Below are 18,140 nucleotides of genomic sequence, written 5' to 3'. Positions count from 1 at the left end.
AATCTGAAAGGAAATTGTAGCACATCCTTATGCTTCAACTAAAAAGTAAGTAAAAGACTAAACCACCTTTGCAAACATAATAAGGTTCCACATAAATAGTAATTCATAAATCAGGATGCAGGAGGTCTTTCGCCTGCTTTATGTGCTTTTCAGCCACATAAAGAAATTGATTCTTAGTAGACCTCTTAATTAATCTATTTTGTCCCACTGATTGACTGGAGGTTTCTGCCACCTGTTTACGCAGGACTAATTCAGTCTCTGATTAAACGGACAGCAGGCTTTAATGCCTGCAGAGACCAAGGCAGGCACGTAGACACCAACACATAATGACACACAGGTGCAAACCGCTTCTGCACAGCTCATAAATGTTCCGTAATAAAGCTTGACAAGGAGTGACTGGAGAAAGAACTGCCTTATCACAGGCATAGATCATCCTGCTGGAAATTATTGGAGCAGGGCACAACATAAAAGTGTGATAAATCCAGAAAAATATATATTAAAAAAATTAATTAGTAGAAAATTTAAATATATTTAATCAGAGCCAATGGTTCTACTAATGATACCCTATTATGAATATTGTAGTTTAATGATCTCTTCACTTGCAAAGCTCATAGTAATATCGGGTCAGTTTCTAAAGCTTTCTGTGATAATTGGAGCTTTCGTGAGGTTACTACATAAGTTGCTCCCTGTAAGAAGATTATTAAAAACAACAGTAGCATACAGACTCAAGAGCACATAAACAAACATAAAAAGAAATGCATTAGCTAAGGGAATATAAAACAAACTGATCAGAAGACAAAAAATTGAGGACATTTTGACAACATCAGCAGCTAGGATCTATTAAAATTGGCTGACCTTCTTCTAACTGGAAAGGGCAAAAGGTGGAGATATTATGGTTTGCAGCACAATAATCAGCATTTAAATTCATCAGACAGATAGAAACTCCTTGGTAGTAAATGATATATATGATGATATATATATATATATATATATATATATATATATATAGGTTGAATGAATTTAACTCAATTACTTGTTACCAATTGAAGTAATTCATTTAAGTTGGATACGTTATATATATTTCTTTTACTGATCTTCGGCTATTTAGTTTAGCCTCAAACTGTGACCAGAATGTGACTTTCCTTTGTGTTTAAGCATTTCTGATAGATTATGAACACAAAAAGCGTCTTTTTTTCCTTCAACTGAATGTTACCTACTGTCTTGGCAGGTGAGCGATGCTGGTTTCGCTGGAACACGAGTCGCAGACATGCAGAAACGAGCAACAAGCACGGAATGCAAAAGAAAGACAACAGAATCACAAGAGAACAAAGCATGCAAACCAAAACATGAACTAATTAATAAAAATAAAGTTAAAACAACCATTGGCGTGATGGTGGGAAATCCAAGAACAGATGGTAGTGAGATTTATGGCTTTGTGCATGTTTGAAGTGAACTAAGACGCTGAAAGTTAAGAGTGTGAAGTAAATGAAGGCAGGCTGATGGTTTAACATTTACATTCAAGGCAATTAGGGCAAATGAGCCACCCTGAAGTAAACACTAAAGCAATCAAACACTTGACAAGGAGCCTATTGATTGAGAGGTAGTAAAGGAGATGATACACAGTTAAAAATCAAAGAAAGCAAAAGTTAGCTCTTGTCAAACTGGTGAATTTTTTTCCTGCTTGTCACCTTTAAAGTGTAACATCAATAGAAAAAAAATCTGATACTGGGTTAAATGTGCTCCATTGAAAAGCCATATCAAGGTATTCCAGATAAAATCTTGTTGGACCGCTTTGGCTCCTTCTAAATACTTTGATCAAACATGAAGATCTTTATCGAGAGGTTGGACCTGGCAGGATTCCTGCGAGTGTCACAATATCCTAACATAAGGGGCCAAACATGAAAAGGTATTGTGAATTAATCTTTTAAAACTTTTATTTTGACATTTTTTCATTTTAATGAATTGTCAGAAAATAATCAGTGCATGATGAGGTAAAATCAAATTAGCAGCTGCAATGAAATTATGGGATTATATGAGATATAGGGATATGAAGGTTTAAGGCTATTACCGTACATCAGGGATGGCTGATTGGAATTTGCAACAATCAGCTTTTGGCAAAACTTTTTCCATGAGATTATAGGAAGTATGATATCCACCTCAGCACTTTTCCCTCTATCCATAAATCCCTAGAACTATCCAAGCTTCAGAGTTTGGTCTGTGGAGCACTGACAGCTCAGCACAAAAGGCAAAATGAAACAGAAGTGGAATCATATGGAGAAAACCGAAGAGATATTACAGCATTTGAACTTCTGATAGGCTTGAGGCGAGGTGTAGAAAGCCAGAAGGAACAAACCAGATTTTTTTTTTGTTCCCACACCATTAAGGCATAATTCTTCTGTGTGATGACAGATTCATTTTCAAGGAAGGGTTGAGCAGTTATGTTCTTTGTGAAATCTTAAACCAAAGACATACTGTACTAGGAAGAGACTCATTTTTAATAGAATAAAAGCTGGGTCATTAAATGCAACACCATAATTTAGGTGTCCTGGAATAATTCAATTTTCCTAATCTATGGACTTCTGCGTTCACACCAAACTTGATTCGTGTGTCAAATTCGCATCCATTGTCTCCCAAATTTGCTGCTTGACGCTTGTGCAAAAATATGTTCATAAACTTGACAGTCCAGCCGCGTTTGGCAGGAGCTACCCTCATTAGTTTTTTGCCTAATCGCTTTATGAAAGCATTAACTTAATATCTTATTTACAATGCATGAAATACAGAGGCATTGGGATGAATTATTTTGAAGAGCACTACAAAAGCATCAGTAAACACGTCTCCATGTCTGAGTTCATAAGACCATTCACAGATTCTCCCAGTACGGTGAGCTTTACTCCTGCTGCAGTAGCTGCGTATGAATGATTGTTGCTTTCAGCGGTACTTCCGTCTCTGTTAAAATATGTGAGATTGATAATTTGCTGTCTGGCATTAGTCCGAGAAGGGAAAATAAAATAAAAAAAAAAGAATAGAATTAATGGGCCTTTTTTATTATTGTCTCGATGCAAATAGGAGCATGGAGAAGAATCCGATGGTTTTGGACTCGCTGATCGCATCAGAAACACATCATGGGCCAAAGATGTCTCTGTTTGGTTAATGCGATGCGTCTTTTTTGTACTTAGGTATGACGGTCAACCACTGATCAAAACGTCCCTGGATCCCTCTGATGTGGGACTCACGTTCAGCGTGAACACAGCTTTAGAGATATTGTTGTTATTTCTGGTGAGTGTTGTTTATTTCTGGGATAGTCAGACATCATAAAACATCATAAATAAAAATACAGTTATATAGAATACTGGTATAGTCAATAGTTGAATCCAGTAATCTGCATTCCTCATGTAAGGTTGAGTAATTACAGTTTGTCTTTCTGGGTGCTTGTCCTTCACAAAGTCAACACTAAATGTTCAAATTGTAACTGAATGTGTGTGCAGAAGTCAGCGTTCCCTTTCAGGATGTTGTGTGTGTCTTACCCACGTAGAGCTGGCTAAAAAGCTCCAGGCGTGTGTGACCCTGAGCAGGAGCCGGCCGGGACGTCCTGTAAGTCTGATCCAGCAGGAGCACTGCCTCTTTGACATTACGCTCCGCCATCACCTGATGCCACTGGTCGTCGTTGAGAGGTGCAGCTGAATGGACCGTTAGGTCCACGGGTCCATTTCCGACGTCAAAGGAGAAGGAGACTGTCTCCGGGGCTGAGGGAAAACAGAAGCAGAAACACCTGTAGATATCTCCTTTTAAGACCTCTAAAATTATGTTCCATTATTGTCTGCACTAAATTTAGCTTTTATTACAATGGTTAATATCCATTCATTTAGCCAGTGTTGATTTAAATGTTGAAATACAGTTTAGACATGACTAATCCCACAGGCAATCAATTTTGTGCTGAGCACAGATCTCCCCTGATTTGTTTTTGAATAAAAAAATGAGAAAAATAGACAAACACAATGAGTCTCACTTTACTTTGTAATTTCTCTTTGTCTTTCATTTTAGTGAAATTGCTAGATGTCATGTGCTTGATAGAGCTGTGTTCTGGAAGTCCTAAAAAATCTATTTTACTTGGGATTTGGTCTGTGTACAGACCAACAGGGGGCAGTGTTATTCCTTTTCACGGCCATAACAGAACTCAGCCTTCATTGATATTTCTGACTCACTGTGTACTTGTTTGATTGACTTTAGCATCCTCCACAGCCACAGCAAAGTCACAGTTGGAGGGCTTTTCCCCTTATGTATGTAATGTGTCATGACAGAAAACAAATGTGCAAATGTTACTTCTCATTTCCAACTGTTTCTCAGCCTGCCACGGTTAAATAAATAGCCTCCAAAAGCCAGACGCACAAAGACGCACTTTGAATTGTAGCAACACAGCCGAGTTGGGCGTCTTTCATTTTTTGCAGCTGCAAGAAATTTTTAGCTTGCGTTTCTTTGATTGCTCGCCAAAGCTTTACAATGGAAAAATGGAAAAAGCACATTTTTTGCCAGTGGACAAAGCTTAAATTAGAGTCTAACTTCCCTTGAATACTTGATCACGCTTTAGCCTGTTGTGGAAAAGCTGGGCACTCAGGATGATTCCACATCATTGTTACAGGAACCAGACTGCAGCAGCTATAGTGATGATAAATAGAGCTATATTCTGCTAGTTTATTGCAGCTTCATTAGTCACTTTGTTTCTGCAGATAATTCCAAGTTGTGTTCAATGGGGAAATGAACTTTCTTCTTTTGTTTTGCCCAATCAATATGCCATGTTCCTTTTTCTCTATTCATACAACTTTTGTCCAATTATATCTGTTTTATGCAGCTATTTTTCATGTCCTTGGTTATTACATTACAAACTTAGCTCCTTTATTTCTGTTCAGCTGTTCTGCGCTTTCTTCTTCATTTTGTCACTTGCTTTGTCGCTTACTCTGTTATTACACTTCTTTGCCAGTGCATTTTTTGACTAATCTAGAATTATATTACTGTCACGCCAAGCTTTTTAATGAATTTGTTGGTTTCGACATAATGGCAGATAGTTTTTCAAATATTTGTTGAAGTTTTGAACAAGATTTCCTTTAAGTTACTCTGCAATACAGGAAATTAAACCTTTGAATCTCATGTCATAGTTGGTTCACTTGTCTTTCTTGATCAAACTTCTTTTTTTGTTTTGTTTTCTCATTCAATAAAGGTTTCTATGGAGCCCTGGATATGACATAAAAAAAACTTCCCTCAAATTAATAATTTATGGCCACACTTTAATATTTTGCAGCCACAAATGAGCATGTATCAGTAATATGTGGGTGCCAATTAGCATTTTGTGGCCACAAGTTAGCATTTTATTAGGAATTGGGGGGGGGGGCACTTAGCATTTTGTGGGTACAGATTAGCATTTTGCGAGCACAAATTAGTAGTAGGAATAGATGATAATAAAAACTGAATGCAAATCTGTTGCTACAAAAGGCTACATTTGCCAACAAAATGCTAATTTAAGCCCACAATTTACTAATTTGGGCCCAGAAAATACTAATAAAATCCGAAATTGTGCACACAAAAACACCAATTCGTGGCCACAAATTTCAGTGAGCATTGTGGACTTTCTTTCTTTAACTGAGCGGTACCAACAATTTTGTCCACCACTGTATTTTATGAATAAAGCTATTTGCTTTTATGCATGAAAGCACATTTAAGCCCTTTTCTCAGCCTTCAGGACACAAACAATGATGTCTGGATTTAGTCTGCCAGGCTTTAAACAGTCTATCACCAATGACATTGAAAACAGTGCCTTAGCTACACAATAACATTGAATAGTGTCCATTTGTTTCTGGCTTTATTGACATTTTTGTGCTTTTTTCTATTAAGTATAAAGCAAGAAGTTTGTTTTGCAAGTTTCTGCCCGTGGGCAGGCAAAAAAAACCCTGAATTGCCCTCAGAGCACAGACGCTTTCCACGTCTATTTGCACAGCCAAGGTAGATGTCACAGGTGTAAATGTGTGTGAGTGCACATTTGCATTGCTGTGTGAACACGTACTGGTTTGATGGCCCTGAGAAGACTGTGCGTGGCTTTTTTATTTTCACTGTTTGGTTTTGTATTTATCTTTTCATTCAGAGGCCAGGAGAGTCAAGCTCTAAATTGTGCGGCGGCACAGCACAACCAAATGATGATAAATAGTGAAAGAGACTGTGAATGCCTTTGTGTGAAAGATCACTGCGTGTGCTTGAGCGCATATGTGTGCTCGTCCAACGTGAGGTTCAATTTGGCTGTTCTTCATCTATTTTCAGACGGCTGGCAGTGTATTATCTCTTCGATCTCTTTTCTGTTATACTTGCCAATTCTTTGTTGTCAGTTTCATTTGCTTTGTTAGCCTTTCACTGCACACTTATGAACACGGGGCATCTGGAACAGACTGTACCCTTTAAGGGGGAATTTCTATTCAAGCACAAGCCAGACTCCCAGTTCAACACCCAACTAGTGAAAGCTCTGGGAAAACTTGACTTTCTTAAAAGTTGGGCATTAAATTGCATTAAAAAATGCTTCTAAAATAAATCTTTATATAAAAAAATGCATACTGTGTCAAGAACATTGAAAAAAAACAACATCAGTAGGCAAAAGTATATAAAAACACATAAACATAAAAAAAATAACGTTCTGGTTTCAGATAGGCATCTGAAAAAACAAATAAAAAAATTTTGATAACCAAAAGAAAAAAAGAAAAGAAAAAGAAAATTAATATGATTTTGCTAGCCGAAAATTACTTTTTTTTCTGTTGTAAAATTAGCCTAAATACAAAATAACCTCCGGGTATGGGACAGAGTCAGACTTGGATGTAGTGGAGCCGGTTAAGTTGATATTTCAGACAAATTGCGCATTTTGTGGTACAAGCACCAGAAAAAAAAAATCCAAATTGGCAGCCATTCTTAGACACCCACTCCAATAAAAATTGTGTTTCTGGTGTTGTTAACATGTTGTTGTAGCATTTTCCTCATAATGGAAGACATATTTTAAAGAATTTAAGATTAAAACTGCATTTCCAAGTATTTCTTTAAATCGTGGTATATCAGAAGCAGATGAAGAAATCCCATTGGCTCACTAAAGCTTATAGCTGTGACGTAGCAACTAAAATGGGCGGGCCAAGGTCTCCCTGCTCGGCTCAATCTGATACATCTACTTGTAGACTGCTAGATACATGTATGTTTTCATTTTCCTCGTCTGAGCTAGAATCTGGCTTAAAAGTGAATGGCTGAATAGGTCCAATATTGCTCGCCATTTTTGTTGCCCAGCTAATTTTAGCGTGGGGTTGTGAGGGGCTGTAAGCTAGCGGGAGAGAGTGTAAACATGGGGATGTTGGGATATAAGAAGAGGCTTACATCTGGGCCGATGGTTCCACAAATCGGCAAGTTTCTGATGAACTCCTGATGCTCTGCAAAAACGGTGTACTAGAAAACGACACAGTTTTTTTGATTTTACCCAAAAACAACATAATCACTGGGAATGCTTTGAAAATAGATCAAAAGATGATTGAAGTGTGACTTTACAAATGGTTTCCATACTCTTTATTGTTAAAAAAAAGGCAATTTCTGCTTGCCCCAGTCTCAGCATTATGCCATTAATGCACAAATTCAGTCTTTTAACTTTAGCAGTACCTACAAAATACTTTATATATAAATATACACATAAATTATAAATATATTAAAATCTTGGTTTTTCTCACGGAAAACGTTCTGAAAGAGTGTATCCTAAGGAACATCCATGCCAAATTTGGTGTCTATACCAAAAAAATTATTATTTTACCAAGCAGTTCAACTAAGGATGCAGCCTCTCCACACGTCATATGCAGCAGCAAACAGCAAACTCATTCCCTTAAGCCACATTTAAAGTCTTTTCCATTCATCCGCTTTGCTGTTAAGTCTAGTTTAGACAGTTTTAAAGTAGTGCTGGATCCTTAAAAAATGTCTTTATTTATTTCTTGCTCTAAAGTTTCAAAAGGGATGTGACTTTGAGCTTGATGAGAACAACATTGTCAATTTTTTTCCTTCCAGTTTTCACAAGTGCATCAGTGAGCGTGCGTCTCGGTGCCCTGAACTCCTCGGAAAGCTGTTCTATTCTCGCCTAATGCAATGCTGTTATTTTATGCCCCTACTTGATTGTGCCAGCAAGAGGGCAAAAGATTATGTGTGTGCTCATGTGTCCATGCCAGGCATTTTGTGATTGTGCGTCTAAACTTGTGCTGCGGGGCAAAATGCAAGATGATAGCAAATGAGAGGAGAGAGGAAATCGATGTGGGAGCCCTTTGAAAGCCTTGGGAGAGACATGCACACTCTCACAGTCTGCAGCTGTGACAGCCGAAATTCTTGCTGTCTCTATCTTTTGTGTGCTAATCTGACAAACAAACACCAAAAACCTCGCAGCAATTTCTTGTGGTATTTGCATGTACAGAACAAAATAAATAACTGCGTGCGAAAGCTTGTACTTGACTGGAGAAGAGAGGTTAAAACTAAAATCTTCTGCGGTTTTTGCTGCTAAAATACCACTGGCTGACATAATGTCAGTCACCATAATGCTTTCAGAGAGCTTAGAATCAAAACTCCTCGCTTAACTTTGCATCTATTGAGCGGCCTCAAAACAGAGAGGCAGACAAACCAGGAGGAAGTGGTCAGCAAGAGCCTCGAACGCCAAACATTCAAAATCCCCTTAAATCACAATGAGAAGCAATTAGTCACAATCGACAGCCATGCTGTGCCAGCAGTCCCCTTCACAATGCAGCCCTGCGATTAATTTGAGGAGGTTTTAAAAGTCTTGATGAGAACGGTTCTGCTGTGACAGCAGGGAAATTAATTTGAGCCCCTGGAACAGATCACAGAAAACACGAGGTGTCAATCACAAGAGAAGACTCGGAGGCTGTGAAATCGGTTTAATTGTTTGGTGTTTAAATGTTTGCTTTTCCCCGCCTCTGTCGCCGTCTCATCCAACTGAAGATCAGATATTTGACAAGTTTCTATTTGAGCTTCGAGCAGAATAAACGGAAAGCTTTGTGTGTTGAGGGTAACATACAGATCTGCTGCAACATTAAAGCCTCTGACAGGTCTGTGCAGAGTTTACTGTGCAGGGCTCTGCTGCAGCTTCTCCAGTCCTGGTTTTCATGACTCTGCCATCTAAAAACTGCTAACTAGGTCGACTTAGCCCTCAAAAGCGCTCCAAAACATATTACATTTTCTGAGCATGGCGCTAAATATATATGACTTATTTATAGTTTACATCCAGTTGCAGGCAGAAGTGATGAAATAATTGGACAAGTCCAGGATTTTTCTATAATTTCTCATCTGTTCAAAGTTCTGGAAGAGTTTAAAGCTTTGGCATATCAAAACGCAAATGTATTTAATCATCCAGAGACCTTTACGAATAAATATTTTTGAAAATAAACAGGATGTACTTGTAGCCCTGGAGATGCATTTTTGATGAGGAAAAATTCTTAAAAGTTTAACCAAAGAATTAAAGTTCTGATAGATCACTGAAAAATATTATATAATACTTATTAGCTTTGATTTAACCTATAAGAAAAATGTCAGAAATGGATTCTGAGGTCCACTTGGTTTGTCATAAAATACACATAATTTTATATTTAAGAAAAAAATGGTGTCTTATGAGTTAAAGACCCAGTCCAATGAAAATGGTGTTTTTTATGTTTTTAACATGCTCTCATAGCATTTTTCTCCTGATTGAGGACATGTAAAAATGAAGCTTAACATTACATTTCTGAGTATTTCTTTATTAAAATTGTTGTGATTCAGGAGCAGATGCAAAAATATTGTTTGAAAAAGCTTGAAGGTATGACTTAGAAGCTACTACAGCAAGTCAAAAACTGCCCCATTCTAGAGCTGGGGGCATCCAGTCGTAGACGACCAGATCCATGTTTGTCTTTAGGAAATAAATGGCATAAAAGACAACTGAAACTCTTTTAAAATAAACAAAAAGAAGATTGGAGGTGGAACTTTTACAATCTTCATGCGAAGATGTGTTCTCTGTGTTCCCTAAAGTAAAGTGCAAGAAAGACATCTGAATTCTGCTCTAAAGGTTTTCCTTTTCCCTGTTTTGTGGAATCTGAGTGTATTTGTATACTGAGGGGGGTAAAAGAGCTGATGTGAAACTACTGAATCTTTCTGTTGAGGAAGGTACTTTCTTGTTAGTGTGTGGAGTACCCTTTGAACACTGAAATGAAAAGATTTCACCTCCAATTCCCTGTCATCTCCGAATCCCTGGCGGTATACGTTAGCATGTGTGCACGTTTAGGAGGGGGGTAGGCTAAAGAGATTTAAATGCATCTATTCAGAGAAACGCATTTCTGAAAAGGAGACCAAAAAAAAGAAAGCAGTTAAGACTGCGTTGTGTGAGGAAGGACTCTGAAAACGGGTGATTTGGTTAAACAGAGGTTCATAATGGACATAATTATTGCACAAACCAATTACCTTAAATAAATGATTGCTCTCTTCAGCAATCACGCGTAGTGTGTGCTATAATCAGGAACGGGCAAATGCTAGTTGGAGGTGTGCGTGCACGTGGCTGATCGGGCCATTTTTGCGATTGTGTGTGCGTGACACTGCCTGCAAGCCTATCAGACAGACCGCAGGATTAAAGCTTCAACTCAGCTATAAAAAGGGTCTGTGTTAGAGTAAAAAGGGTGAAAAGGCAAATAAAAAGAAAGGACTGCATCACGCAGGCTCTCAAAAGCATCTTACATTTCAACTCCAGACGGATGAAGTCAGTGTTGCCCAAGTTTTCCAGAAAGACTCCGTATGGGGCACTTGTCTTGAAGTAAAAGGAGATGTCAGCGCTGGTCTCACCCTGAAAGGTGGCAAAGTGCAGGTAGGAGGATGGTGTGGTGAATGATGCAGCGTTCCAGTAGTTGTCTGTAAAAAAAATAAAAACAAAACTGTTAGCAAGATGAGCAGCAGCTTTTTCAAACTTGCTCCATTAACACTGTGGCTAACATTTAATAAGTCTGATTTGCTCCAGGATAGATTTAATATAAAAACAGTTTCTTTTTCCAATATATATTTCCATTTCTTTAGTAGTCATCCCTCCACTAGGTATTATTATCTTATGCCAATTGTTTGATATAACCCTCTGTGAAAATAATTTCACCCCCTGTAATTCAATTTTCCCCCCATAGTCTATAGTTTTAATAAGATTCAACTGTCAGTCATAAAAAAATTAAGCTCTTTTCTAAATGAAAGAAGGCGCTGGTGTAGATAAAATGATGCCGGACTTTTTTATAATAACTTTTGAAAGAAAGCGAACTCGAGGTCAGCTAATGAAGACGGAGGAGCAGCACGCTAAACAGCTGCTGATGAACTATCAGACTGTGGCTGAAACAGAGACTTGTCCGCTGTCCCCTCTCCCTCCCCACACCTCTGTCTTGCCCTCACAGCTTAAAGAAGACAAAGAGTGCAGGGTAAAATGAGGAGAGAAGATGGAGGGAGCCGTCAGGCGCAGGGGAGAGGCTGGAACACAGACGCAAAGATGGAAAATGAGGGAAGAATGTCGTGCAGAGGGCAGATGAGAGGAAAGCGAGATGGGCTTATGGCGTGGGGAGGGAAACCCAATGTTGGATCAGCTGGAGGAGATATTCGATGTCTCTGAAGATTGGTTTTGGAGCAACACCTGGAAACAGCTGTGTACAAAAAAGAAAAAGAATTTGTGTTTTTGTCACACATAAGCAATTTAAAGGCTTTTGAATCCATTTAATCATCTTTCTTTGTTTAAGAGCCATTTCAATGAAAATCATGTTTTGATGTTTTTAACATGTTCTTGTAGAATTTTTCTTATGATGGAGGACGTGTGATGAAAATGAAGCTTAAAATTGCATTAATGAGTATTTATTTATTCAAATCATTGTGAACAAGGAGCAGGTGAAAAAATAAAATTAAAAAAAAGTTTGTAGTAAAGCAGGCCACAAATTCCCTGCTTGTAGACGGTTAGTTCACCAGCTGTAATGTTAGGTTGGGGTCATGAGGGGCTATAAGCTAGCAGGAAACCACATAAACAGATGGATGATGGGAGGGAGCCAACAGTCCTCCCCACAACTCAAGAGGCAAATTTCTAATGAAATACTGTTGCCCTGCAGAAACTATGTCCTGAAAAATGACAAATTTTTTATTTTGGCTAAAAATGGAATAATCATAATTAAGAGACCACCATTGATGCTTTGAAGATATATTAAAAGATGATCAGAGTTGGATTTTTATGTAAGAAATATCCCAGCTTATAACCTTATACAGAAAACACACAAGCTTATCTTTTTTTTTAGTTAAGTAAAAAGGTATTTTTAACTGACAGTTCTGGTTTTAAAAGTCATTTCCAATGCGTGTAAATGCATTGCATGTGTTTGTGAGTGCAGGCATCCAGCAGGGTTTGCGTGTGTCTCCTGGTTCTGTGTGATAAACGTCCTCCACTGACAGGGTGGAGCTCCTCTCCTCTTCTTCCTGCCTCACATCCCATCACCAGGGGCAAGGGCACTCAACAACCAAGCACAAACACACAGACTCACACAGAAACACAACCCACTGATGCCGCCTTTGTGATTAGTGTGTTGGAAGTTGAAATACTATTCATTTCTCCATCAGAGGCAAAGCCAATTACCAGACAGAGCTAATTCAGAACTAACAGGAGGGCGTCTAGTGAGGGCACAGAGGCAAATAATTATGTTTGTCTCAATATAATGTGCCACTGAAGAAAGAAAACACAAACCACATATATTGTGACACAAATAACATGCACAAGTGCTTGTATACAAGGTGATAACGGCGCATAAAATCAAGTCACAAAAAAAGAGAGGAGTTATTGTATAAACATATTTACAAAAAAAGAAGATTTCACTCAGAAATACATTTAAATATCTACATGACATGAAAAATGCTGTCAGGCTAACATATAATTAAAAAACAAAAGAAAAACAAGAGTTTGAAGCATGAAAGCAGAGAGGAGGCCAACAAAGAAGTAAGAAGCAGACTTGAAAAAAATATGGCTTGCAGGCAAGTCTGTGTTGTAGGAACCAAAGGAGAATAAAGGACTGAAGAGCTGACAGAGACCCACATTTGGAGAGAAAACAGAGTTGTGGAATAAAAATGGAAGCCAAATCATAATCCTCTGTTTGCCCTTTTGCCAGACTGACAGATGTAACAGTTTGGCAATCCTTTGCTGCAAATTTATCATTCCCATAAGGAAAGATTCATCTGACAAATCTTTTAAACTCTTTAAAAAACCATTACTAACTCATTAATCATTATTCCTTGTTTGTGTGGAAGTTCTGTGTTTGCAAGGCACAAGAACAAGAAAAATCCATGAAAAGGATTCATCAATGGATTTGTGTCTTTTAAAAAAACAATATATTCTTTTAATAGGTAATTTCATCAACAAAAAGACTAAATAAACTATTTTATGAAAATATATTCTATATTAGCACTTCTACAATTTTTTTAGCTCGAATAAGTCATGCCAAAGCTAAAACTAAAGTGCCTATGGTTTAGTTTACCTGGAACTAATTACCATTTTCTTCACAAAATGACAGTGCATTACATATGGTTTACTCTGGTTGTGCTTAATGATGCCGAAGCAGTTCTAAGAGGTACGCTGTGTTCTGTCAAAATGTTTGGTTGGGTGTAAAGTCCGGTATATCAGCGGTCAGCCAATACATCAATCGTATCCAGAATCGTGCGGTCTAGGAGGTTGTTTTTGCTGTGACTGTCCGCGATAACTGCTGAACTTCTGAGTGGCGTTTATACTTTTCAAGTCTCCAGTGTTTATTTTTAATCAAACAAGTTAGGAAGTACCTAACGTCGTCATTTAAATTTTCATCATCAGCAGTGTTAAAAAGACATTTTTCTATACAGAGTTTGCTCCGGCAACACGTACTCTAATTGCTCGGAAGGAATTCAGGTTAAATGACGCGATTGCACTATTGGGGTATAGTTCCAGTCTCAGTTGACGGCATCAGCGGGTGGCACATTTCCCAGCTATTGAGATTGAATGCTTGATCTGATGGCCTTGCAACCAAAGCAATTAAAAATCGTCAATCAATTAATCAAGCCTTATTGTAAATACGCCAATGTAGCTAACATATACTGTAGGTGTTTGACTGTTTTTTTTTTTTTTTACAAATAAGATTGGGAGTTAGTGTAGACACAGTAACATTTGTTTGTCTCATTCATGACATAAGTTTGTAAATAGACCATTAATTGTTGGTGACTCAGTGCACACAATATGGCAACAATTAATGCAAAAATCCAAGATGCTACAATGACATTTTGAAAAATATCACAAAAGGTGCCAGAGAAATAGCCTACAATGGCAAATGCTATGTTCACATATTCCAAAATGCCACAGCATATTGACCTACATGTAAATACAAGTTTTTCAGCAAATTTGGCAGGTAATCGGGAGAAGGCAGTTGCACTTTTACATGCTGCGTGATGGGCAGGTAGGTTTTACGAAAAAGTTAAGATTTTATAGTGACCGGACAGTTTTTCTCTGAAACTTGACACAGGTCAATGGCCGCCCACGTTTTGAGGTCGCTCTGTTACAGTCATGTGACAGGCAGAACGGCCCACTTTTTAAAATACCCCCGGGCTACCGGGGGGCTGGTGACTGGTGGCACTGGTATTGACGGCCACCATCCTGAGACATTTATACATCGTCCAATCAGAGAATTCAGCTGCCACTGCCCAGTGGCCGCACATCTGTCACTCAATTTTGTAACGGTGTCATCCCCGCCTGACGACTGACTGACGCCTGATGGCCACCGTCTACATTCATGACCACGCCAATGATTTTCAAAAAATCGAACCGCAGCATGAAATCATCAAGACTCTGCCGATGCCTCCCTATCACAAGGTGCCAGTTGTATTTGTGACCGTAGCATAAAAAGTCAACTATCTTTGGTGAACATGACTTCCAAACTGTCCTTATCTGGCTCCACAATTTCATACAGTCCCATTGGTCCGTCCTTTAACAGCTTTGTTGAACCAGATTCCTGAATCTTCAGTGTCATTTAACCGAACAGCTGCTGACCTCTGCACTGGCACAAAGGGACATGATAAAAAAGAAGCCTGCTGAACTGTGGAGGCTGACATGATGTGAGATAGAGTTCGAGGTGAAGTCTGGGTCTGAAAGCCAACTGGATGATTCATCTTTCTCCGGTTGACCAGATGGGTCACATGCCAGCACCAACAGATGGTAAGGATGACTGACTGCACCGCCGCAGGTCATTAACTCAGACATTTGCAGGCACACAAACAAAGACGAGTACTATATAGTGCACAGAATCACATTACAAGTACAAACAATGTACATGGCTGAAAACCAGAGGAGGCAAAACACATGAAAACAGAATGTCATCTGATCTCAAACCTTAGTTTTTTTTCAAGAAAACAAACAAATTACAACTAATTAAAGTTTTTCACACATCACGATTTCCTATTTGTCTCTGCAACATCGTTTGTGAATGACTAAAATGACCTAATTTGCACTAAGTGTCCCTGAAGGCACCGCTCAGATAGGACTGTTCAAAACACTTGAGCCTGTCTGGAGTTCCGGAGCGAGTTAAACGCGGCCACATCAAGAACACATTTATTTCTCACGCGTTTCCACCGAGACCCATTTTTCATCTCATCGGTGCGACGGGGCCATCTGTGGCCTGTCACTTCATGGTCTAGGTTTGCTATTCGCGGGAAAAATGCAGCACTGGAATATTCAAGTAATTAGTTTGTGTCTGTCATTTGAGACCCACAAAGTCTTTATCAATCTCACAAAGTAATTAAGTTGCTTGTCAGACATTATAGCAATAAACCATTAGAGCTGTGCAAATGAAGAAAAGATATGAATGAAAGAGAAACAAAAACCCGTTAATTATTTCTTTCTAATTATTTCCAAGTAGTTGGTAGATGTAAGAACATATCTGTAACTCTTTCTTGTATATGTGTCATTTCTCTGTAATCAGATTGACATGTGAGATTGAATGCTTCAACGAAATTGTGCATTGTTAGATGGCTGGCGTTCAATCAGGCTTCATTGTTGAGACAAAGGTCTTCTTAAAGTGTGACAAGTTCAAGATATTCTTTGAAAATGCTCCATACATCTAGTGCCATTAAACTAAAATAAGAGACAAAAATAGCATGACCAGAGTTATGACGAACATCAGTTAATGAGGCTTTAATCGTCGGGGGAAATCAATGAATTCAGCCTGTGGACTTTTTGGAGTTATTTTTTTTCCTAAGCGGCAAATAATACCTGGAACCCGTTCTGCTGAGATTAATGCATGCTCATGGGACATGCAGGGCAGTTATTGACTGCAATTATAGGATTTACATTAGGTCCTGTGGCATCGCTGACAGTGGAGCATCATAGATCTTTCCCACAATTCCTTGTCTTGGAGACAGCTGTGATAAAGTCAACTTGGCGAGGTCAGAGAAGTTTGTCATTAGCTTAGCGCCTTGATGAATGAGGCTCAAACGCAAATAAGTTGTGACAATGAACAATATCTTTCCAATCAAGTGCTGATATTAAATTAGCGAGGCAATAATATTTATGTTTCATAAAGCAGGTAGCCTGTAGTTCTCTACAGAGATTTTTGTTTAAGAGGCAGAACATTTCAAAATGGCAGTTGGAACTTCAGATTCCCATGTGATAACTTGAATAAAATTAATCAGTTATGAGGATTTTTTAAAGGGCATTTGTGTTTTTGTATTTAAAACACATTAATATTTTTTGATATTACCGCAAAAACAAAAGTAACATCATGTAAGAATACTGAAATATTTATGCACATGAATTTACTTTTTGTAATCATATTAACACCTTTGAATTGAATTTTTTTCCTACTTTATATAATAAAAAAACTCAAACAATATAGCAAAATACATAAAAAAAGAGATTCACTGGTACATAAAGTTACAGGGTCTTTTTTTGACCATTTGTGTTTACTGGACCAAAAAGATTATAAAACTGCAGGCAACAAAAGTATTAACCAAAAGTGACATCTAAAATACTTTTGTAAATATGACAGGTAAACGTGTGAACATAGAAAATGTGTTAATGTAAATAGTCAAAAAGAAACAGAATCATTTAACATCACTGCCGAAACCCTGTTAACATCAATAAATTAAATAAATTGTCTATATGGCATTGAAGTAGCCATGAAAACGGACTCTTATTGCCTAACACACAATACTCACTACCATAGAAGCTTTATTCTTTGAACACAAAGTTACACTTGCTACTGCCAAACACAAGAGATGTGTGCACATGTGCAGAACACCTTCCTGGAAACTTCAGTACAAGATATCAGTCATTTGTGTAAAAAACCCATTATATGACAGCCAGTCGTCTTTCTTCTTAATGAGAGGAGCTCCATGCATGGTAGGAAAAGCATCAATCATACATGGAGGATCTACTCACGTGTAACAATTTTAATATACATTTAATATGCCTTAATGGACCAATGTATAATGCATGCTCCATGTTCCAGTGTCTTAGCCAGTACTACGGGAAACATAGCTCAAAGTTGACTTCATTTTAAACTTTGTTAATATGGTCACCCATTATAAAAGAGGGTGAGCTGTATCACATGCTCGTGTAGGGATAACATAGCGAGACAAAAGGAAGATGGCTCCATTTAAGTTAAAGACAGATCCATCTCAAGTAATTGTGTTTGCCACCCTTCATGACTGGCCCACCCCCAAACACACCAACAGATGTGAGGTTGTGGGTCATTAAATCACGTTTTGTTTGTATGTGATGAATCTTTGTTATGGAGAGACATTAGTGAGAGGGGCACCAGGTTGTTGATGAAGGGGACCATAATCAGTGTGACACCAGAGAGGAGGAAGGGCAGGTGTTCTGTCATGTTCAGCATCCTTGACAGAACCAGGTCACTTCCTGCTGAATGAGTGGAAGGATGGAATGATGGAGACAGAAATGAATGAAAAATTCAAGCGAAGAAGCTTATCTGCAGTGCTGTACATTTGAATTCTTCCTAGTTGGAAATCCAGCATTGTCTCTCTCTGGAGGTACAGCTCCTTCTATTATTCCCTTTTGTCAGAAAAATGAGCCGTGGATGGAGTACTTT

General features: G+C 38.3%; 1 protein-coding gene across 4 annotated transcripts in view; it reads right to left on the bottom strand.

Annotated features, from left to right (window-relative positions):
- cntnap2a (contactin associated protein 2a) overlaps positions 1 to 18,140 on the bottom strand; it is a 365,138-nt gene that overhangs the window by 36,521 nt on the left and 310,477 nt on the right. For 2 of the 4 annotated variants that reach the window (XM_020712697.2, XM_011488837.4), the window contains exons 18-20: positions 10,756 to 10,926; positions 3,525 to 3,743; positions 1,218 to 1,247 (exon numbers count right to left, since the gene is read on the bottom strand). In XM_020712697.2, the coding sequence (XP_020568356.1) occupies positions 1,218 to 1,247; positions 3,525 to 3,743; positions 10,756 to 10,926 (420 nt within the window). The remainder of the gene's footprint in view (positions 1 to 1,217; positions 1,248 to 3,524; positions 3,744 to 10,755; positions 10,927 to 18,140) is intronic. The other 2 variants (XM_020712695.3, XM_020712696.3) reach the window with 1 other exon arrangement.

The sequence above is a fragment of the Oryzias latipes genome, chromosome 20, assembly GCF_053564925.1.
Source record: "Oryzias latipes strain Hd-rR chromosome 20, Olatipes_Hd-rR_3.1".
Lineage (NCBI taxonomy): Eukaryota > Metazoa > Chordata > Actinopteri > Beloniformes > Adrianichthyidae > Oryzias > Oryzias latipes.
This window is presented reverse-complemented; position numbering and strand designations above follow the sequence as displayed.